At 55.8% G+C, this 20,471-nt stretch overlaps 9 protein-coding genes across 9 annotated transcripts; 4 read left to right on the top strand and 5 right to left on the bottom strand.

Annotated features, from left to right (window-relative positions):
* Positions 1-1,456: 1,456 nt before the first annotated feature.
* Positions 1,457-2,282, top strand: F5144DRAFT_215755 (uncharacterized protein). Its single transcript, XM_066783097.1, has one exon. It carries the CDS (start codon positions 1,798-1,800, stop codon positions 2,161-2,163), a length of 366 nt encoding a protein of 121 aa, XP_066642501.1. The 5' UTR covers positions 1,457-1,797; the 3' UTR covers positions 2,164-2,282.
* Positions 2,283-3,498: 1,216 nt separating this feature from the next.
* F5144DRAFT_647929 (uncharacterized protein) lies at positions 3,499-4,246 on the top strand (the record flags this gene model as incomplete). The annotated part of the gene is made up of 2 exons (XM_066792937.1): positions 3,499-3,587; positions 3,682-4,246. The coding sequence occupies 2 exons, from the start codon at positions 3,499-3,501 to the stop codon at positions 4,202-4,204; spliced, it is 612 nt and encodes a 203-aa protein (XP_066642500.1). The 3' UTR covers positions 4,205-4,246.
* Positions 4,247-4,976: 730 nt separating this feature from the next.
* On the top strand, positions 4,977-6,388 carry F5144DRAFT_531976 (Alpha/Beta hydrolase protein; the record flags this gene model as incomplete). Its single annotated transcript, XM_066786956.1, has 2 exons — positions 4,977-5,377; positions 5,437-6,388. The coding sequence occupies exons 1-2, from the start codon at positions 5,127-5,129 to the stop codon at positions 6,386-6,388; spliced, it is 1,203 nt and encodes a 400-aa protein (XP_066642499.1). The 5' UTR covers positions 4,977-5,126.
* Positions 6,389-9,449, bottom strand: F5144DRAFT_215718 (glycosyl hydrolases family 31-domain-containing protein). Its single transcript, XM_066783095.1, has one exon. It carries the CDS (start codon positions 9,318-9,320, stop codon positions 6,663-6,665), a length of 2,658 nt encoding a protein of 885 aa, XP_066642498.1. The 5' UTR covers positions 9,321-9,449; the 3' UTR covers positions 6,389-6,662.
* A 459-nt stretch (positions 9,450-9,908) lies between these two features.
* Positions 9,909-12,050, bottom strand: F5144DRAFT_215720 (uncharacterized protein). Its single transcript, XM_066783096.1, has 3 exons — positions 11,607-12,050; positions 11,394-11,543; positions 9,909-11,334 (listed from the first exon to the last, which is right to left on the bottom strand). The coding sequence occupies exons 1-3, from the start codon at positions 11,783-11,785 to the stop codon at positions 10,059-10,061; spliced, it is 1,605 nt and encodes a 534-aa protein (XP_066642497.1). The 5' UTR covers positions 11,786-12,050; the 3' UTR covers positions 9,909-10,058.
* Positions 12,051-12,370: 320 nt separating this feature from the next.
* Positions 12,371-13,832, bottom strand: F5144DRAFT_570785 (uncharacterized protein). The gene is made up of 2 exons (XM_066788796.1): positions 13,180-13,832; positions 12,371-13,105 (listed from the first exon to the last, which is right to left on the bottom strand). The coding sequence occupies exons 1-2, from the start codon at positions 13,689-13,691 to the stop codon at positions 12,481-12,483; spliced, it is 1,137 nt and encodes a 378-aa protein (XP_066642496.1). The 5' UTR covers positions 13,692-13,832; the 3' UTR covers positions 12,371-12,480.
* A 219-nt stretch (positions 13,833-14,051) lies between these two features.
* Positions 14,052-14,698, top strand: F5144DRAFT_489770 (uncharacterized protein; the record flags this gene model as incomplete). Its single annotated transcript, XM_066785752.1, has 2 exons — positions 14,052-14,137; positions 14,200-14,698. 2 exons carry the CDS (start codon positions 14,052-14,054, stop codon positions 14,696-14,698), a joined length of 585 nt encoding a protein of 194 aa, XP_066642495.1.
* Positions 14,699-15,376: 678 nt separating this feature from the next.
* On the bottom strand, positions 15,377-16,870 carry F5144DRAFT_592386 (S-adenosyl-L-methionine-dependent methyltransferase; the record flags this gene model as incomplete). The annotated part of the gene is made up of 8 exons (XM_066790362.1): positions 15,377-15,408; positions 15,449-15,543; positions 15,574-15,621; positions 15,657-16,178; positions 16,243-16,283; positions 16,347-16,416; positions 16,476-16,660; positions 16,721-16,870. The coding sequence occupies 8 exons, from the start codon at positions 16,868-16,870 to the stop codon at positions 15,377-15,379; spliced, it is 1,143 nt and encodes a 380-aa protein (XP_066642494.1).
* A 1,947-nt stretch (positions 16,871-18,817) lies between these two features.
* F5144DRAFT_215579 (uncharacterized protein) lies at positions 18,818-20,463 on the bottom strand. Its single transcript, XM_066783094.1, has 6 exons — positions 20,142-20,463; positions 20,014-20,084; positions 19,742-19,953; positions 19,598-19,679; positions 19,239-19,530; positions 18,818-19,175 (listed from the first exon to the last, which is right to left on the bottom strand). Exons 1-6 carry the CDS (start codon positions 20,170-20,172, stop codon positions 18,925-18,927), a joined length of 939 nt encoding a protein of 312 aa, XP_066642493.1. The 5' UTR covers positions 20,173-20,463; the 3' UTR covers positions 18,818-18,924.
* Positions 20,464-20,471: the final 8 nt, after the last annotated feature.

Here is a 20,471-nt window from a genome sequence, read left to right as displayed (position 1 = left end):
GATGAGGCGTCCGAGTACCTCCAAAGATGACAGACTCGCTTGACCTCTGAGAGCAACTCCGGAGGACATAGGTAGTCAGCCGATGTGAAGACCGGACGCGTTAAACTACAAGTTGTCTGGAATTGACTAGTTGGTACCAGGTTTTGGTATCGGCCGGCGGAATCCACCACCAAATTAAGAGAGCTGTAACAGTAATGGAAGATAGGTAGGCAATTTGGCAAGACGGCGAGTCGTTGATTCAACCATTACCGAAGATAGATCACTCGGCTTTTGCACAAATACAAAATCGTGCAGAATAACCGGGCCGCCACTAATTTCTCTATACTTCCGATCCTTTTGGTCTCTCGAAATAGCAAAAGCTCACCGGCTAGCCCCCCGAAGGGAGGTAGCTGGCTACGAAACCCCCTTAGGGGGTTTACTTCGTGTGCTCAGTCGCAGCCGGTTGGTGCCCCGTCGGGCAGCTGCGTAATTTCTTCTGAAGTGGAGGACTCTACCGGCGGCCCGGCCTCCCAGAAAAACCTCGTGCTAGCATCGTGATTCGAACCTTAGCCTTCCCTTAAGTCCGGTAGTGACGAGGGGCGAACCAGATGGCCCGTGGGCCGAGGGCCACCGCCTAACCGCTGAGCTACCCAGCTAGGTGGTGGTCCTCTGTTGGAAATCGGCTGCCCGAATTTTGTTTATATTGCACGAATGGCACGGTGCGCCTACTAGGTTAACTTATACGAGATGTAGCACACAAGGGGGTACATCTCCTTCCGTCCTATTATATGCTAACTCCCCAGACGCAAGGGCCCTAACCTTGAGAGGCTGACGTACACCCAAATCGAGAGACATCGAGGACTCCCGCTTCAGCACTTCTTTCAGCACGTTGGCCGGCCTTTTCGGCCGGGCAGCGCGTTGACAATGTTTGCTCCAAGCTGTTCTTGTACATCTTATCGGTCGTTAGTCTGGGACTCGCTAGTCCAATTCACTCTCGCAAATTTGGAAATCCTTGGATCAACACCACGTGCACATCCTCAACGCCGCGACTCCACCAAGTTCCACATGAGGTTCCATTGAGCGGTTGCCTTGCTGGGGCGTAGTGCTGACGCCGAGTGCTGAGAAGAGCCGCAGCAAATTGGGAGTGGATGCCTAAGGTAACCTTTGGTAGGGCTGAGGTGTGTGGTGAGCCACCGCACAGTCAAAAAGAGGTTTTGTCGGTCGACTTCAACACTGCATCGGCTTGACGAAGCTGTCGTTGTCAAGCAAGGAAAGGTTTATTGAACTTTGGTGGAGCAAGTGCGAACCAACCAATCGGTTTCGAACTGCTGGCGCTGGATTGGGAAAGCTCCCGCCCGAAACAGAATTGCGGGGCCGAATCCCCCCGCATTCCGGGGCCGCGGTGGAAGGCGCAGGCGCTAACTGAAATAGAGTGGTAGTGCACTGGGCGGAATTTCGGCTGAGCCAGGCAGTTCAGGTTTCCCGCGTCGAGCCTTGACCAGAATCGGAAGGGTCAGACTGGGGATGTGCAAAAGGATTGGCTTCGCGAGATGAAGAACGGGACGGACGCACTAGTGATGCAGTGGCATTGTGCTGATGCCGTGATTGAAAAGGTCGTCATCGCCCTGCACAGTCTCATTTTTAAAGAATTGGTGCCGCCCTCACTCGCTCCTGCTTCATGATATAGCCCGGAAGATAAATACAGAAATACAACCACCGGACCTTATCCGCCACTTCCCAACGCGCCATTTCCGTCCCGCCATTTTTCATTGTCACTCGAGACCACCAACCCACACACAACCACGCGGCTGATTTACGATGGCCGGCTGCCTCAAAGCTCTCGGTTTCTGGAAGAAAAAGAGCAAAGGGGCCTCGGCTACCGTCCCGGAAGAGAAGCGCCGACACGCCGAGAGCAACATCCCCAATTCCAACCCCGAGAAGCCAGCGGTCAAGGTGGGGCATGTTCACAACACCCTCCCGCCCGGGGGCGTGCCGGTTCGTCCCCATGTCAACCCGGAGTACTCGGCCTACTCCACCCCGGTAGATACTACATGGGCTGACTCCACGACGTCAACAAAGGCACCGGGCTCCGTCGACGACCCCACGGATCCTGACCATGTCGCCCGCCAAAAGAAGGCCGCACAGGAGGAACAGGAGCGGTTGGATTTCTTTCAGATGATGTGATCGATGGCTTACGGTCGTGTGGATAAGGAACAACAACGACGCGGAACGGCAGGGTGATCGTGGGGTCGCGGATATGCTGTTGACTAGCGAGCTCCCCTTCCTCGCCCTCTCGAAACCGACGACTCAGGGAGCACCGTGAAGCGGCTAGTTTAGGCCTATCGCGCTCACCGCGCCGAGAACCGGTTTCGACCCTACGGCTGCGGGGCTTCTGACGCCTCTCTGCAAGAAAGCATCAAAGATGACGAGCTACGTTCGCGGGGTGCTGGGAGCCAAGGCTGTTGAGCGACAAGCAGAAAGCATTGAGTGGACGAATGTGTGGACTGTTGGATACAGATCTCGGCCGGCAGATCGAGGCTCGAAGAAGGATCCGGAGCACAGCACGAAGCTCTGTCGAAGGTTATGATTAGGAAGAGGGGCCGAGGAGGAAGCGAGCGCAAGCGGAACGCGAGCAGGATAGCGACGCAACTTGAAGAACGGTAGCTTAGATTACGCCCTTTGGCTAAAAATGCCGGGCTCTAGGAGTGAGAGAAATCGAGCAAAATGACCTGATGAGAAGAGATTGAGCAAACAGAAAGCGAATCGAGTAAACGAAACATACCTCGGTAACCCGAGTAAAACAAAAGAGTTCTGTCGCCGGTATCCCTTGGTTTCGTACCATCGTCCGTGCCATCGAAGCATCATTCACATATGTATGTTGTTGGGCATATACTCCGGGTGTACGGTTGGTAAACGCAATTACCACAGATCACCTTTGCCCGTGAGGGCTCCGAGCACTGCAGTGGAATGGATTCTGCTCACACGTTGTTGGTTGTAGTGTCTGACCTCCGTGCACTTACACACATCTTTCATGGACCCGTTACAATCATGCTAAATATCATAATGGGCTGCTAGGCAACCGCAATCGTCTCCGAGTAATGCTGAAGTTTTCCAGCCATGACCTTTGAGCTACCCCCAGCTCGGGTTACTTGCTAGTGCCACGTGTATATCCTCTTCTTCCACCACAATCCGTCCGATATGACCGTAAAGAGAGTCCGGCTGCAATAGAGTGGAATGTGATCTATAACGTATGATATTAACAACAAAGGCGCCATTCCCACCAACCTGAAATACCACGTTCCACGTCACACCTACGCTCCTAGAAAGGCATACCAGAGTCCCCCTACATCCAGCTCAAACATAAATACCGAGGCCTTAGCCCTTCCATATAAGTCAGTTTCCCAGCATGCCAACCGCAGCTCTTACGTATCAGTTACTTTACAAGTACCGCAATCAGCCACCACGGTCCAAGTTACCACATACTAGTCACAATCTTTCAAAAGTTCTAAAGGCAAGAGAATGGCTCGGCAGCTACCCTTCGCAGAGCCAGGGCCCGATTGGCACTGGGGGATGTCCCCAGACGACGACGACGCGAATCCTGGATGGCAGTAAGCATCCCCATGTCTTAACTCTCCCAAAACAGCCAGCAACGGCCATCTTTTTTATAACCCGCATACTAAGGACCTGTTTCTCACCTACCAGCGTTGCCAAAGACAAGAGCTGGTTTGTCTGCTACGCGCCGCTACGTGGAGTCACTGCGTACCCCCACGACAACGAAGATCCGAAGGAAAGATTAGAAGTGGCAGGCGTTGGGACCGTCATGGTTCAACTGCCATCGACTCCCTTCAAGGGTCCCCGCACTGTTCATCTTCTCAAAGTCCTTCATATCCCGGAGATTAAATACGGCATTATATGCAACAAGCGATTGGAGAAAACAGAATGCAAGAAATTCAAGGTCGACGTCGACCACCCTTCCTATCCCAATGGCACGGTGCGCGACACAAATACCAACGAGATCGTGGCTGTATTCGACGGGAACTCGCCCGTGCCCAAGCGGCGCCACCTTATTGTTTCGCTGCATGACCTATCTCGAGGCGACACTCAGGGTTCGGCAGCGCACGAAGATTTGTTCCCTACCGGCGAATGTTGGGCCCAATACGTCACGGTCAAGGAAGAACACTGGTGTATCATAGATGAAGCCTACGAACACGCCCCGCCAGTTTGATAACTGTGCCAATACCCGGCATGTTTGGGGAAACACGGAGTGGTTTTCGTCAAAGAGCAGGTCTCTCAGCGTCGACTGTGCTATATCGGGGATTTTGGTTGGGGCAACAGGACGGTTGCAGCTCAGACCACTGTTTCGAAGCTTTGCAAGTCCGCTATCTCGAGTCCTCGCCCACGGATTGAGTGGTGGAGGCACGGAAGCAGGACTGCATGAGACGTACATCTCCTACGTTAACGCGCATGCCTAGGTAAGGTAGCTAGATAGAAAGAAACAGGGAGTTGAGTTGTCCCCAGACAAGCTGGTTGCTCCTGAAGAATTCGAGTTTGTGTTGGGGTACCATTCGCGTGTTGTTCGATCCGGTCATCGTAACCCTGTATCTCCCGGTGGAAGAGAGGAAGGAGTTCAGGAAGCAATAAAACCAAAAAGTTTACAGAGAACAAGAAGGTGTGAGGGAAGTAATAAAAATTTAAAAGTTTATCGAGGAGCATCAGAGAAGAAGCGAAAAGGGAGGGGAGCAATGAGAAATAAAAGTATACAGCAGCAAAGAGGGGTTGGAAGACAACGGAGGGACTAATCACTGTAGGTGGGTAAAGGACCTACCTAGATATCTCGGAATAGTGTTCCAGCGAGCCTGGCAGTAGTGGTGGCGTGCCCGAAACCGATGAGTCCTGACAGAAATACCCCCGAGTGGTCCGCTTGGTTTCAATGCCCCCACTCCTTCGTAACCCTGCCGCGACTGTACAATATGAATCATAATTACTTATTGAGCAACTAAAATCTTCTGTGGGTTTATTTCCTATTCGGGGTATGGTGGTGGCATGGGGCAGGCGAAGATATAAAGACGTGTATACAGCCATGGTTTCGAGTTTTCAACATAAAAAAACATCATTTAGAGCATCTCCAGTCTCAAGAATTTAACACCATGCCGGACAAAATAGCAACAACACCTGCAATGGACGCCCAGGGCTTGAGCGAGCCCCATCAGCGCGTAATAGCACCGCACCTCCCACTCACCAAGCGCATCAAATACGCCATCCTTGCTTTCCTCTGGTACAGGGTACTCTTGAAGGGCATGCTCTACTACAGCGAAGCCAAAAAGTACTTTGTCTCCCCTGGCGTGAATGAGCCTGACCTGGTCAAGACCTACCCAGTGCGGAAGTCATTAACAATCCGGTGAGTCCGCCCCCTTCCATCCCACATACCCCCGACCCAACTAACACTCCCCCCTCCAGCATCTTCTTCCCACCCTCTCACAACCCCACCACCACCACCACCACCACCCCCAAACTCCCCACCCTCCTCACCATCCACGGCGGCGGCTTCACCGTCGGCTCGCCCCACGACAACGACACCTGGAACCGATCCTTCTCCCAGCGCCACCCCATCCTCGTCATCGCCCTCGACTACACCAAAGCCCCCACCGGCCCCTTCCCCACCGCGATCCACGACCTCGCCGCCCTCATCCCCTGCATCCTCGCCGACCGCACCCTCCCCATCGACACCACCCGCGTCGCCCTGGCCGGCTGGTCCGCCGGCGGCAGCCTGGCCCTCTCCGTCGCCCAGCTCCCGGCGGTGCGCGACCGCATCCGCGCGCTCGTGCCCATGTACCCGCTGGTGGAGCACGCGCCGACGAGGGAGGGCGGTGTGGCCAAGGCGGCGAGGCGGCGGTATAAGCCGGCGCTGGGCGGGTTTCGCGCGAGGGAGGGCGATTTTGTGCTGCCGATGATGAGTTTGTTTAATTGGGCGTATTTGGAGCCGGGCCAGCAGTGTGATGAGCCGTTGCTGAGCCCGTTTTTTGCGCGGCGGGAGGAGTTGCCGAGGTGTATATTCTTTGTGGCGTGTGAGATGGATATGCTGGCGCATGAGGCGTGGCGGATGGCGTGCAAGTTTGCGGGGAGGAGGGTGCCGGGGTATGAGGAAAAGGTTGGGTGCGAGGAGGTGGTGGGGAAGGGGAGGTTGATCACGGAGGGGGATGAGAGGTTTGCATTTGAGGAGATGACGGAGGACGGGTCGCGGTATCGGTGGTTGCTTGTGCCGGACATGATCCACGGGTTTGACCAGGATAATATCGAGGGGTTGACTGGGGATCCGGTCTTTATGGAAGACGCGAGGATCAAGACGGCCAAGATTATTGATCCCATTGGGGACTGGTTGTTGAGCGGGCCGTTGAAGGCGGACTCTTGATGGTAAAGGGGCACATATGAGATAGTTGGATAGAGTATAGACATTAGACAGTCAACAAATTTCGCTGCACTCGCCGCCATGCTCAACAAGGTGCCAAACAGAAAGATGAATTGCCGAACAAGAAACTGAGTACTAAATGTACCTATGTATGTCCATATCCCCCATCCGGAGCACATCCCATAAGAAAGAAACAAGTCATATCACATGACAGCCCTACCGGTATGTACCTTACCTTGCCAATCACCTCCAACATAAGACTCACACTCACACTCCCTCAAACAAAAACATAATCCTTCAACGCCTGCTCAACCTCCACCACATCCGCCTCCTCCACAACCCCCTTCGCATCCACCCACACCTCATGCCCCTTCGCACTGCCCTCCGCCCTCCCATCCGCCGCCCACACCTCCATCAGCGCATTCTTAACCCCCGCCGGCACCCCCAGCTTCACCAACCTCTCCACCCTCGCCTCCACCGCATCCTTCTGATTCGCAATGACATCCCACACGGGATCCTTCGCCTCATACCCCATCTCACAGCGATGCAGCACCTCAAACGCCCTCTTCTTCACATCCACCACATCCAGCTGCAGATCCCGTCCCAGCGCAATCTCGAACCCCTCCGGCTCCCACCGATGCACGTTCCCCAGCGCGATGGTCGTGCACCCAACCCCCCCACCACCAAAAGCCCCGCCCTCCAGAGCAAAAGAGTCGACGACGTCGCGCGTCACGCGAAACCCCGGCACCTGCGCCTGCACGTCGGTGTTGGTGTGCCCAACCAGCTTGACGTGCCACTGGCGCCAGCGGCCGGCGCCGTTCCACTCGGGCCCGATGCGCAGCACGCCGGTGGCTTGGGACCAGGTGATGGGGATGCGGACGAAGGCGTGGAGGGCGGGGTTTAGGTCCGCGTCTGAGTCGGGGTTGGGGTTGGAGGGGTTGGAGTTGGTTTGGTTTTGGGAGGGGGGGTGGAGGTGGGGGTGGTGGTGGTGGTGATGATGGTGGTGATGATGGTGGTGATCTTTCTCGGGCTCCTCGACGAGCTCGAACTGCGCGTCTTTGCCGACGACCAACAGGATGGTGATCTCGGCTGGGCGCGGGGCGCCGTTGGACAGCCGCGGGGTGCCGTCCAGCGGGAGGATGGTGCCCTCCTTGGCGAGGACGGGCAGCTGCGACAGCTGGCGGTGCAGGCGCATGTAGCGGCCGCCGTCGTAGACCAGGTGCGGGTGGAAAAGGTCGATATAGCGGCCGGGCGGCAGCCAGGCGCGGACGCTGCCCGTCAGTGTGGTGTTGTTGTTCGGGGAGGTGATGGGGGCTACGAGCAGGTTGGGGCCGAAGTAGTACTGCGTAGGCACCGTGTAGGCCTCCTTGGCGGTCGGGTGGTTCCAGTACAAGGGTTGGATGAGCGGCTCACTCTCGTAGCTGGCGCGGATGTTCATGGTGTAGAGGAAGGGGATGAGCCGGTGGCGGAGGATGAGGAAGTTCTTCATGATCTTGTGGGCTTCGTTCTCAAAGTTCCATGGCTCTTTGGAGTTCCAGAGGCTCTTGGTAGAGTGCAGGCGCATGATCGGGGAGAACACGCCCAGCTGCACCCAGCGGACGGTGAGCTGGTTGGATCGGACGCCCGCCCAGTGCCCGCCAATGTCGTGGCTCCACCAGCCGTAGCCGATGTTGGAGGCGGTCGCCGTGAACTCGGGCTGGAACTCGAGCCCTGCCCAGGTGATTTGCGTGTCGCCAGAGAAACCGATTGGGTAGCGGTGAGAGCCGGCGCCCGCGTACCGGGAGAAGGTCAGCGGCTGCTCGATGGTCTTTACGTTGCGCTTGCTGGTGAGGTAGTGGTAGTGATTGAGCACCCACAATGGGTCGATGCCGGGGATTTTGGTCTTGTTTCCCTGCTGCCAGTCGATCCACCAAAAGTCGACACCCTGCTTCTCGAGGTTGGCCTTCAAGACGTCAAAGTAGGCGTCGAGGAATTTCCGGTCCGTACAGTCAAATTCGATCGGCGCCTCTTTCGAAGTGTCGTGGTGCAGGGCTTTGGCTACGGCCTCGTACAGGTCCTCATAAGCCCGGATGCCGTCCGCTGGGTGGTCGTTGAGCGTTACTTTCAGGCCCCGCTTGCGCAACTGCTTCATGAACCCTTCCGGATCTGGGAACAAGGCTTTGTTCCAAGAGTAGCCCGTCCAGCCACTGCCGTACTTTGGGTCTATGGCCACCTTGTGCCAGTCCATGTCGATGACCGACGTTGTGAAAGGGATTCCCTCGCTTTTGAATTGGTCCATGAGGTCGAGGTATTCGCAAGCCGTGTATTCATGATACCGTGACCACCAATTCCCCAGCGTCCAGCGAGGGAGAACCGGTTGCTTGCCAGAGAGGCGGTAGAAATCTTTGATAGCGGCCTTGTGATCGCCGTTATAGGCAAAGACGTAACCGTCAATGCGGCCAGAGTGGCGGGTTCCAAACCAGCCGTCGTGATGGTCAAACAACATGGATTTCGTGTCGTCGAGGACGGCATAGGCTTTGCGAGAGAGCACCCCGGGCTCCAGGTCGACGCGGCCCCAGGCGCCATCTAGGGTCCTGGCAGTGCCACCGAGGTCTCCGTAGCTCTCACCGTTATAACGCCAAACATCGTCGCCGACCTTGACGGAGAGGCCTTCGGAGGAGAACTTCTTTTTATCGTAGGTGAGGTGGAAGTATTCCGTGCTGATCTCAATGCTGTTCTTTGTCTCGTCGACTCGGTAGCGCGGGACATCGAAGCACCGGAACATGGCGAATGAAGACGGGCGGTCTTCGAACTCCCCATCTTCAGACCATTCGTAGCGGATCAGCCGGTCAGTCAAGACGCTGAAACGGTAGTGAGAGCATCCCTTGCCGCCTGCGACGACCGCCTTAGGGTTCGCCTTTGGCTTGCTTGGGAAGGAATAGCGGCTGCTGGCCATGGTCGAGACTGAGTGGGAACCAGGGGCAAAGGCTGAAGAAGGGAAGGGGAATGAATTGAGTGCGGTGGACTTGGGGTTTTTGTTGCCGACGCAGCGGCAAGGTCCCAACTCGAGATGGTTTCGAGATGAACTTGAGACGAATTGAGTGGAGGCGGTGTTGGAAACACGGGATTCCGGCACGAACCCGAGGTAGCCACGTCCGTTTCGGGCCGCTGCCCCCCTCCGGTCAGCTGCGACTATCCCTGTCCGACACCACTGGATGCGGGGAGGAGCGGCTCGCCCTGGCACGGGAGCGACAGCAACCAATCAAGGTCGATGTTCACCAACCACCCGCATGTTCCTGCTTCGCAGATCGTCCGCCAAGATGAAGATACTTGGCACCCGTACAACAAATCGAATGCTGGTGGGCGCCAGTAAGATAGCCTGGACTTCCTGGTAGGGTCCAGTTTGACCTGAACAAACAAACAAGACAAACAAACGCTCGCCCACGCAAGATATAGCCTGTGTCCAAGGACTAGGAAACGTGTGAAGTTAGAAGAGTGCCGAGCCAAGGCACTTCCATGCTGAGACAGTGCAGCCCATCGGTGCTACGCTGTGTTGCGAGGTGAGAAGGTGGTACAGGTCCGGTCGCGGACCGGGAGGCATCGGATCATACATCTACTATCGAGCGATGCAGATCGCTCCTCGTGTCCAAGAACATCTGATCGAGGTTGTGAGACTCTCGTCACTCCCCACCTCTCACCACACCCCGGTATTGACGTCGGTATCTAGCGGGCCATCCCACACCTCGCTCAGCTCCGATGCCGTCTGCTTGACGCCCCTTTGTGCCCTGGCTAGCATTTCGGCCTGCACCTGGGTGAGCTTGCTCCGCCAGTGCGCAATTTCTTCGGGCTTTTGCAGGAGCCCGGGCAGGTCGACGAGGGCGAGCAAGATATCGGCAACCGCGGAGCTGTTCGCCCCCCGTGCTTTCTCCAGGGCATAGTATGTCTGCATAAAGTAGTTGACCGCCTCGTCCATTCTGCCGGTGACGTAGCGGAGGAAGCCCATGATGAAGAGGTAGGTTGGGAGGACGCGTTGCGATTGGGAGTCCTGCGCGGAAGAAGTTGGGAGATGCGCCCCTACCAGATCCAAGACCTCCTCGGCTTCCTTGACCCGGCGACAGGTGATGTAAGAAGTTGCGGTTCCAAGGAGCAGGCGGCAATGCGACGCGGCGAGCCCCTTGTTGCTTTTCGAAACCTGTTCTTTCGCCTGGCAGGTGACGCGGTCAATCTCGGGGGCGGCAGCTGCCCCCCCTAGCCTGAGGACCAAGAGATACTCGCGCAATGCAGTGATGGTGCTCTCGTCGTCCACTTCGTCGCTCTGCCGAGACTCCAGCTGGTCAAGTCGGATCTTGGCGGTTCCTTGCAACACAAGGAGGTAATCAGCTTTTGGGAGCGACTTAATCCGAATCCACGCCAGGGTCATGGGGTGTTTCTCCCCGAGCATGACGGCACACAACCTCGCCACAAACTGCACCACCACTCGTCCCAGCTCCGGCCTTCGTACTGAGAGATAGAAACAGCATCGCATGAGCGCCGGGAAGACAGTGAAGTCCTGGTCCTTGATGAGCTGTGGGAGGTCGTCGAGGAGGTAGTTCACTAGTCGGACGGCGTCCGCGTCCTGTCCAGGCCAGTCGGCAACGTTTCGGAGCTTGTCGTACCATATATTAAGACGGGCGCTGGCGTCGGCGCCGCCGCGGCCGAAATATCGTTTATGGTCGGGTGAAAGCTGCCACAGCCCTTGTTCAAAGGAGCCTTCGGTGTAGTCGCGGAAGAAGCGGAGGACTTCCTCGTGGACGCGCAGTTCGTTGGCGGCGTCGAGCTTTTGGGGAACAGACACGGGCAACATCCGTGGGGATTCCGGCGGCGGTGTGGTGCAGGTTATCTCGTGCGCAGATTTACTGACGTCGAGGGTTGCGCAGCCATGCTTGGCCCAGAAATCGGGGGTGCGGGCGAGATATCGCTCGATATCCTCCCTGTATCTGGGTCAACTAGGGGTAACAAATCGCCGGGGGGGCCACTATTGACAACCTACCAGTCGACAGGTCGGTTACGAATCAAGAAAGCGGACTTCTTCCCACTGATATCGCGCTGTTTCTTGAGCTTTAGCATATAGGCCACCTCTGCAGCTTTGTTGTTCTTATCGATCCCCCATTTCCTAATTCTAGTGCGGAACATCTTGACACTAGGGGTGGTTAGGAATTAGCACCGGTCTGCCACGAGGCTCGGGCTTGGCTCGGACACGAACGTAGCAAAGAAGAAATGGTTCACGGCCATGTACTCCATCACCTCCTGCAGGGATCGTTTCTCATGCAGGTACAGGCGAGTAATGGTCTCCCGTTGCGTGTCCCAGTCCTCGGGACTGGCATAGAGCTCCTGCATGCTCGGCTTGGTTTTGGAAGTCCCCATTATGGAAAGGTTTGACATAATAATTCGTAGAACGGCCAAAAAGGAATCGGGACTCGAGAGCGCGGTGAGAACTTTAGAAGGGAAAGACCGTTTTCACTTTCTTGGATTATCTTGAATGTTGAAGCCGGAAAGTTCCCTTTGTGGATGCCCGTCAGGCTCACGGGGGCGGGCTTAGTTAGTCCAAAGCCATGCCGTTGACGTGAGCGAGGAGGCGGTGTTCTTGGACTTTTGACCGTGGCACCGTGACTGATGGAAACTGATTGGCCGTTTGCCAACGTTTTTGGGAACTTTTCTTTGGCGAGCGAGTGGAGAGCGTCGGGATCTCTGGCTTATTGTGGGCCACCGAATGTCCTTGCATATGGCCCAATCCAGTACTGGTTAGTTTGTGCGGATATTACCGTCCCCAGCCCTATTCGTTCCGGGACAGCGGGAGTGCTTGGGGGCCGCTTATTGTTGATCATCCTCTGTCTGCCTCTTGGCACGGTTGGATTCTCGGCGTTGACCGTTGGTATGCATGGCTCTGTCATTGTCAGAACTACATTTATTCATGATCCAAGTCAATGAGGTCGTTCCATGTAGGTGCTTATCAAAATCGACTCTCTAGCTTTGGTCTACGCAACCCCAAATGAGAACCTGCCTAGGGAGGTAAGAAGATCAAATTCTCTTCCAGCAAGCCCAGATTATATTATATTTATACCTAAGGTAACTTACAATTACAATTCTGCCATCTTTGGATCATATTTCAGCTTTCCGTTCCCATACCCGGGGTATACCAGCCAAAAACCTCCGCCATCCGGCGCCAACGTCCCCGGCGACACCGCCAACGGATACCACATCCGAATTTCCCCAACCGGCTGGCCCCGGAAATCCTGCCGCCCTTCCGACCTCTGCCGTTCCAAGAGAAGAAGAGTGAAAAAGATTGGGTAAGGCATCGGTACAACAAACTTCCTCAACGGCGGCATCGTGGCGCTGAGGCGCAACAGCGGGCGCAGTAGTATTTCCTCGAGTTCACCCAACCGCCGCGACGGTAAGAAACCACAAGGATATGTGCTGTCGTCGGGAATCCAAGTCAGACTCCGTAGGTTAGGGAACGCGCGCGGGAGCAACTCGAGCTGTTCGGCGAGCAGGGCGCGGTTTTTCAGCATCCACGCGTCGTCCGCGGGATGCCACAGGATGAGCTGAGACCGCACTTGCAGCGACGTGACGAGGCGCATGCCCGGGCCTATAATCCTGGGCGCGGTGGGGATAGTGCTCTGCCGCAGCAGCCCATTGAAAAAGTGCCCGTTATTGATCGCGATGGTGTTCGTCGTGTAGAGTATTAACAGTGCCTCACCGTACCTGTTATCGCCGATCGGTGAGTTCACAAGAGTTCCAATAGATGTTCGGCCAAGCACTCCGCACGCTTGACTCACGCCCGTTGACATGACCGTAAGAACCCCATGACCCCGACTTTTCTCGCGGCCGAACTCGATGGGGGCTCGTCACACCTCCAGCAACGCGGCCCACCGTCGAAACCATCACCGGGAATTGTGGAAAGATGACGATCCGAGACATCCATACCATCGACCTGCGGTATACCATCGTAACTAAAATAGCGGCTTGATATAGTCCACCTAGGTGGTGGTTTGCCTGTCAGCCGCCGTGCCAGCCAACGCCAGTAAATGAGATATATGTTCATTCTACGCCAAGGCGTGCGGAACTTGACGGGAAGCAAATCAACCAATGGGGGGGCGATGAGGTTGATGTGTATCGTGTGGCCGCCGAAGGCCTCGCGCAGGATGAGGCGTTGTAGTTCAAGCGGAAGCCGAAAGAACCGGGACTGGTTTTGCTGCATGGTATTCGTAGTCCGATTCACTGGCCCGGCGAGGGGTGGCGGGAGGGGAGGGAGGTAAGGGAGCTGCTGGGCGCGCCGGGAATTTGACATGGTGATTGGGATGGATCATGCACCCAACATATTCTTGATGACAGAAGCGATACGAAGTGGCAGGTGAGAAATTGTGGACGAGTCGTTGAAGTTGGATGACCGATTTGGGGTAGGTGCAGTGGTGACGTGATTGTGCAAGCCTGCAAGGGCCGCGAGGTTCCCCCGGTCAGATCGGGGTGCATGCGACAGGTTGACGCGCTGAGCGCGCCTGTAGGGTTAGGGGCTGGCCATTCGCATGCGTGGGATGCGATGGGGGGTGTCGGAGTTTCGCAACAACAGACAACAGTCAAGCGATCGACTGTACTTGTCTCTGTTTCGCACATCGCTTCCCATTCCGATCGATCACCCTGCCGTCGAAGCATGCAGATAAACAAAGAGCGACAGCGAAAAATCCGTAATACATTGCACAGGTCGCTCCCACAAAAAAACACGCCCGAGTTCGCGCTGTCAGTCGGTTCGCTCTCGGTTCAATGCAATCCCCCAGTCGCTGACAATACTCCTGGAACAGATGGACACGCAACCAGCAGCTCTCCCCTCTCCTCCGCCTCCCGCCCGAACTCCGTAACCAAATCTTCGAACTCGTCCTCGCCGTCGGTCAAATCAACGTGTGCTTCAAGAAGTGGCGACGCAGGTTGCAGATCAAGAACGGCCACCGCTATTACGAGACGACCGAGGGCGGTTTCTATTGCCGCATTCTCGGTGAGGCCCAAGACCCATGGGTAGGCCTGAAAGACGACACGACGGAACCGTCGGCTTGCCGTGGCATGACGCTGCTGTCGCCCGTCTGCCGCCAGCTGTACCACGAGACCGTCCTGCTCCCTTTCCGCCTCAACGCCTGGTCCTTCCAGTCGATGCATGTTCTCGATAGATTCGCTATAAAGGAAAAGAGACTGCCTCGGTCGCAACGCCGTGCCATCCGGCTGCTCTATGTGCAGACGCCGTTGCCTAAATCAGCAACAAAATACTTTGTTGGCTTGAAAGTGATAGTACTCGAGCCAGCCCCATGACGGCGGAATCTGTAATAACGACCGAGATGTCCAACTCGCGTCGCTTGAACAAAGATTGGGGATGAAGATTCGACCAACATTCGCTGGAGGAGCACAGGATTCAACCAACAAAAGGAGGCATGCATTTCTTCAGCATCGGGGCGTGCCAGACTCTTTAAACTCTCCATCGCGGACTAAGGTCCATTAGCGGGAGACCCTCCTTCACCACAGGGCGCCTGAAGAGCCCAAGTCCCACATGTGCTCTCCGGCAGACGACCATGTACTTGACGGCAAAGCAGCTGCGTCTCGGGCAAATAAACGCAAAGTGAGGGTTGCAGAGCAACACATCGGTTTTAGATTTGCCCCGGCATATTGCCCGCGCCATCATCTCGCACCTCGCGGGCGGTGATGGGCCGGAGATGGGCGGTGGCGAGCTGGTTCTTCGGGATCCTGTCGTCGCCGACTCCTGACTAAACGGGCAGACGATGAATGGAGGCCTGGGGTAAACCTTCACCACGCGCGGAGACTGCCTATGGTGGGAGGCTTGGGCATGCCATCGCGTCTTCGGGGAGGAGTCAACGGGATACAAGCTACTCTCGTCCGTTCGTCTTTGTGGCAATATTCAAGGTAGTAGGACGACTATGACGCTGAAATCACATGGTCTGGTCCAGACTCCGCAGGGTTGGGGTCATATGAACTCTACCTGTCCACCTGTATCCGCTCCCGCCTCGCTGTCCCAGGAATCCCCAGCCCCCCTCCGCCCCTCCACACCACTACTCCGGTTTCCTCCCATATACCACGCGATGGGGATAGGTTGTGTGGATGGTCTTGTTCCGCATCTCATGCCGGAGGTTTGCCAGGTACACCTGAATCTCTTCATTACTCCAGCCCATCACAGAGGACCAGACGAAGTTGACAAAGCCTTTAGTTGGTTAGTCCGGAAGCTTCAGGGGATCGGGGGGCGGGGTTTGAACTGAACGCACCGGCCAAGTCTGTCTCCAGCACCAGCTTTGCAAATATGCCAATCTCCTTTTGCTTAGGGTCCCTGGGCCAGTCTCCTATCGGACACATGTAGTCCTTGACCACAATGTCCACGAAGCCGGCCTCCTGCATGCCCTTTATTTGCACATCATCCTGAATCAAGCGGAACGTGCGGCCGAACTTCTTGCCACCCTCCGAAAAAACCTTGCCCCACTGGCCCATGGCGCTGTCCTCGGAGATCTCGCCGTTGGCAGCGTGCCACTCGGCCGCCTCGTCGTGGTGCTCCATCCAGCCGCCGGGCTTGCAGCACCGGAAGGCCTCGCGGTAGAAGGCGGGCCAGTCGATGATGGTTCCGATCATGCCGCGGACGTGCACGAAATCAAACGTGTCGTCTCGCCATGTCCAGGGGAGGTTGGCGTCGTCGATTTCGAACTTGACGTTGGGCGGGATCCAGGTGGGCTGGATGGGGGAGATGTCGGTGCCGATGACCTCGGCGTTGGGGAATTCGTCGCCAAAGTCGCTGTGTGATGTTGGTCAGTGCCTGTCCTGTTAATGACCGACCAGTTTGGCCGAGATGAACTTACATGGCCCAGATGCCTGTGCCGGTGCCAATATCGACAACTTTCTAAGAGAAGATCAGTATCGCGGCCCTCCCGAGTCCCCTGTGTCACAACTCCCTTTCACCTACACTGATGGTTTCGCCTTTGATGGGAGCAAGGAACAACTTGCCATCTAATAGCAGCGTGCAGGCGTGATGGCTGGCGAGCTGGTTAGCTATTGATCGAATGGCAGGCTGCCGGGCGCATCGATAACGTACTGAATATCCATAGATTCGGTGTGCTTCTCGTCATTCGGGGTCCAGCCCTCCGACTTGCCAATTTCACTGGCATACGTCCTGCCGAGCACGGTCCTGTACTGGAGAATGCTGCTCGACAGCGAAGCCGTGCTGCTGGCCAAGTCGCCAAGCCCCGAATCACCATCGTAGATAACCTCTTCTTGGACCTTGCGAGCCGGTCAGTGTGAGGCTCTCGGTAATTTGCGAGTGTGGGTGGTGAGACATACTGGTTCCCAATGTGATGCCGGGAGAATGCCGGCGTCGATTGGGGGGCTGGACTCAGCCTGTTCGGCATCTGCGGGCGATTTTGGGGAGACTGGGGACTTTGGGGGCGGAGATTGGGCTGTTGCCTCGGTCGACTTTTCGGCGTCGGCCATGTTGAACAATGAACCGGATGGGCAGGCAAGATGGGAGTGAGTGTGTGCAACAAGGATGGGACCCTGGCGGTGAGGTATGTACCACAAACGGTGGCTTGGTGATGTGAGGCAATGCGACAAGCAGACCAAGGACCGGACCCCAAGGGGAAAGTGCGGGATGTCATGGGTAGTCGTTCGTTACTTTGGTGGAGGTAGGGTTCCTACTTGACATCCGCCCCCGGTAGCCAACTTCGGACCAGCCTTCCATCCAAGGTATGTATGTGCATACTGTGGTGATTTTTTTGTTGCAGCTTGCACGTGTTGCCAATGGGAAGATTGCCAACCCATTTAGCTTGCACCAAGGAGCATGATCCGGTTGTATTTGGGAAAGTGCGGGATGAGGTGACCTGCGTCTGCAGACTGCGTGTTGGCGGCCGTTGTCCCACGCACACCAAGTCCGCAACGGGGACCGATAAACGACAGTGTGTTGATGGACGAGCACGGTACTATCTGCAGGAGCCTTGTCCTAAGGCTCGGATTGGATACAACATCGCAGGCGCGGAGGAAGAGAGCCATGACAGCATTGCAAAAGATTGTGTCCTCTCAGGGCTGCGGGGTAACTCCCGAGGTCAGATAACCCATGTTCTCTCGGCGGGCGGCAGGAGTTCCCGGTGGAAGTTCCGTTGAGCACCCCTGGTTCCAACCGTCCGCGTGTGGCCCGATGCAACGGTCCGGCCCTCGCCTCGGGGATGCGAGCCGTTTCGGCCCACATCCCGCACCACTTGCAGATGGACACAGCCTGGCATGGATTTGGCGTGGCGGTCAAGAGAGAAGGGAAAATATTGTGGCCGGAAGAGATTTTGTTGGCTTGGCTTGCTTGGCCGGGAGCCCGGGATGAAGAAGTCATCTCCCCCGGGTTGGACAACGCTCCGAAGCACCGGAAGGACCACGACCTTTGGGTTACCCCGCCCTTCCGGACCAATACCGGCACCGAAACCTTCGAGCTTACTCGGAGAGGCCGTTGATAGTGCGAATCCGGCCTCGACGAGCCCGTGCAGACCGCATGTTACCCTATCATGGCCCGCATAGGGACAAAGGGTGACTGGTGACTGACCGCCCCGGCCTGTTGGAAGAAGGAACCGACACTTCCTGATACAATGGTGGCTTACATATGACGACTTTGTACACAGCCACTGGGGATGCTAGGATTAATTAAGCGAATGACATAGAGGTGGAAGAGAATTTAGGTAGATGTTGGTTTATAGGTTTGTGTATAAGGACAATATGATTCACGTGTAAAATCACAAGGAATGAAGGCTTCTTCCTCCTTGTAATTGGTATGATCACCAGCCTGCCAAAACCATGTAGCTACCTTCATGTAGGTAGGTAGGTAATCAACCCTGGAGGGCAGAGAGAAATTATCAACATCAAATTCTGAGGGAAAGAAAGACGACCTCATTATCATGCTATTTAGCGAGTTTCTCCAGGAGGTGCAGGAGGTCATCGGGTATGTTCAAACGTGATCGTTTTACGCTACCCGGGCACCACAGTTCCGCCTCGTAACTTAAGTATCGACATCGACGTTAATACCTAGGTAGCTTGTCTTTCGGCACTGGATACATCGAAAATCTATCCATGACGGAAGGGGTAAGGCTGGGTCAACTCGTGGGGGTAGCATCATCGACTTGCTTCAACTACGTCGATTAGGGGCGGCGATGACGTACATTGAGAGGCAGTGATGACCCCCTGGGGCATTTGGGGGGCAAAGTCGATTTTGGGGTATGCCACTATGAATCGGAAAGCTTCCTTCTACCCGGGCCCGGACGCTACAAGATTTACAACAAGTGAATGTGTGTGACATGGCTTTTCTCGTGATTCGGCCAGCCACCGGCTTGAATCCATGCCGAATAACAAGATCGACTGCTTATCAGTAGGACGGTGAGGTCTATCTGCCTATCTGTTTCAAATGGCAACTAGCAACTCTCGCAGTTATCGAAGCAATCATACTCCCAAGCCCTGTTCCCTGCTGCCTACTCCATCGGTGATCCACCCGATCGGGCACGACCTTTGACCGCTCATGCGTCGGCGAAGACGCCAGCCAGGTACTCCTCGGCCTTGGTAAACTGGTAATCCGGGAAGATCTGGTTCCACTCATCCGAAACGGTGCCTGCCCCCTCCGCAGTGTTGATCAGAAGGCTGGCAAGGACCTGCCGGGAGAGCTCCTCGTCGACTTTGGGGAGGTGGTCCAGGGACGGGAGCCACGAGGTCTTGACAATGCCGGCTTTGAGATCCTCGAGTTCCAAATTTTCAATCTGGAAAGACTTGCCTGCGTTACGAGTCAGTGTCCAGTCCCCTACAACCTGAAGCAGGCCTGAGTATTGACACTTACCTCTTACTCTCTCGCCGATGGCTATTTCTTCAGCAAGTGACAAGGTGTTGCCATTGATGCCACCAATGATGGGCCATTCGCCCTCATAGTCAATAGCCTTCACTACCACGTTCACCACGTCCTGAATGGCGGTGTAAGTGACCTTGTGAGAGAGACTGCCAGGAACCCGCGCGCGGCCCTTCTCATAGTCGACTGCGGTGAATCCGGTAGGTTGAACGTGCGTAGCTATCTTGCGATTTCCGGCGAGATAATTCAAGAACCAGCCAGGTTGGAAGAGGGAGTACTCGATAACCTGATTCGAGCCGGTGAGAATTGGAGGGTTAGTAAGGTTTGGCACGATGCGGTATTGGGTGACCTGCCTTGCTGTCTCTGTTCTTCTCCGCCAAGTACTCCCGGATTTTGAGCTTGTTATCGTACCAACCAAAGTGTCTGACCTCGGCGCTGGGGACGTGAGGTTAGGCCGGTTTAGACTACCGCGATGAACGGGGTGAAGGCAGGCTTACAGTGCCCACTCGCTTGGCGCGATACGCTTGACGCCGGATTCGATGGCGGCATCAATCAATGTCTTTTGGGCCACGTTACCCGTATCCATGTGAACCACAATGAAGGAGAGGATGGTATGAACGCCGTGAAGCGCTCTAACAAGGCCTTCCTTGTCCGAGTAGTCGATCTTCACCCACGTCGTTCCTTTGACGAGTTCCTCTGGAGCGGCATCCTAGGTGACCAGCATTAGCTGTAAACATGAACGCCGGGAGTAAGACTGTCCATGGCGTACCCTTCGGGAGAGGATAATGATTTCGTGCTTCTCTGCGGCTACCAGGCCATCGATAATCTCCCGGGCCACCTCTGCAATGGAGCTAGTTAGCAAGATTCGCCTGGGGGAAGTGGGGGGCCTTAACATACGTCCAGCGCCGGCAATGGCGATTTTGACCATAATGTTGAGTCGTGATGGAGGGTAAGAGACCTAATGGTTAGGGGCGTTCCAAAGTAATTCCACCTTGGTACTATTGAACACTGAGACTTGACGGCACACTGGTTGCGTGCTGTCAATGCATGGCTTTTATAGGCATGGTTGTAGTTCGTCGCTGACACAGCGTATCTGTATATCCGCGATGGCGTATTCGCACAGCCCACCATTACCATCTAAAATCTCTCCGAGACGGTTTAACATCGGGGGGTTACGGCGCCGCTTGACGGGGAGGAACTCTGCAAGTCCAAGCACATCATGGCAGT

Source organism: Chaetomium tenue (assembly GCF_020726465.1).
Source record: "Chaetomium tenue strain MPI-SDFR-AT-0079 chromosome Unknown F5144scaffold_4, whole genome shotgun sequence".
Lineage (NCBI taxonomy): Eukaryota > Fungi > Ascomycota > Sordariomycetes > Sordariales > Chaetomiaceae > Chaetomium > Chaetomium tenue.
Note: the sequence above shows the minus strand (reverse complement) of the source record. Positions and strands in the feature narration are given on the sequence as shown.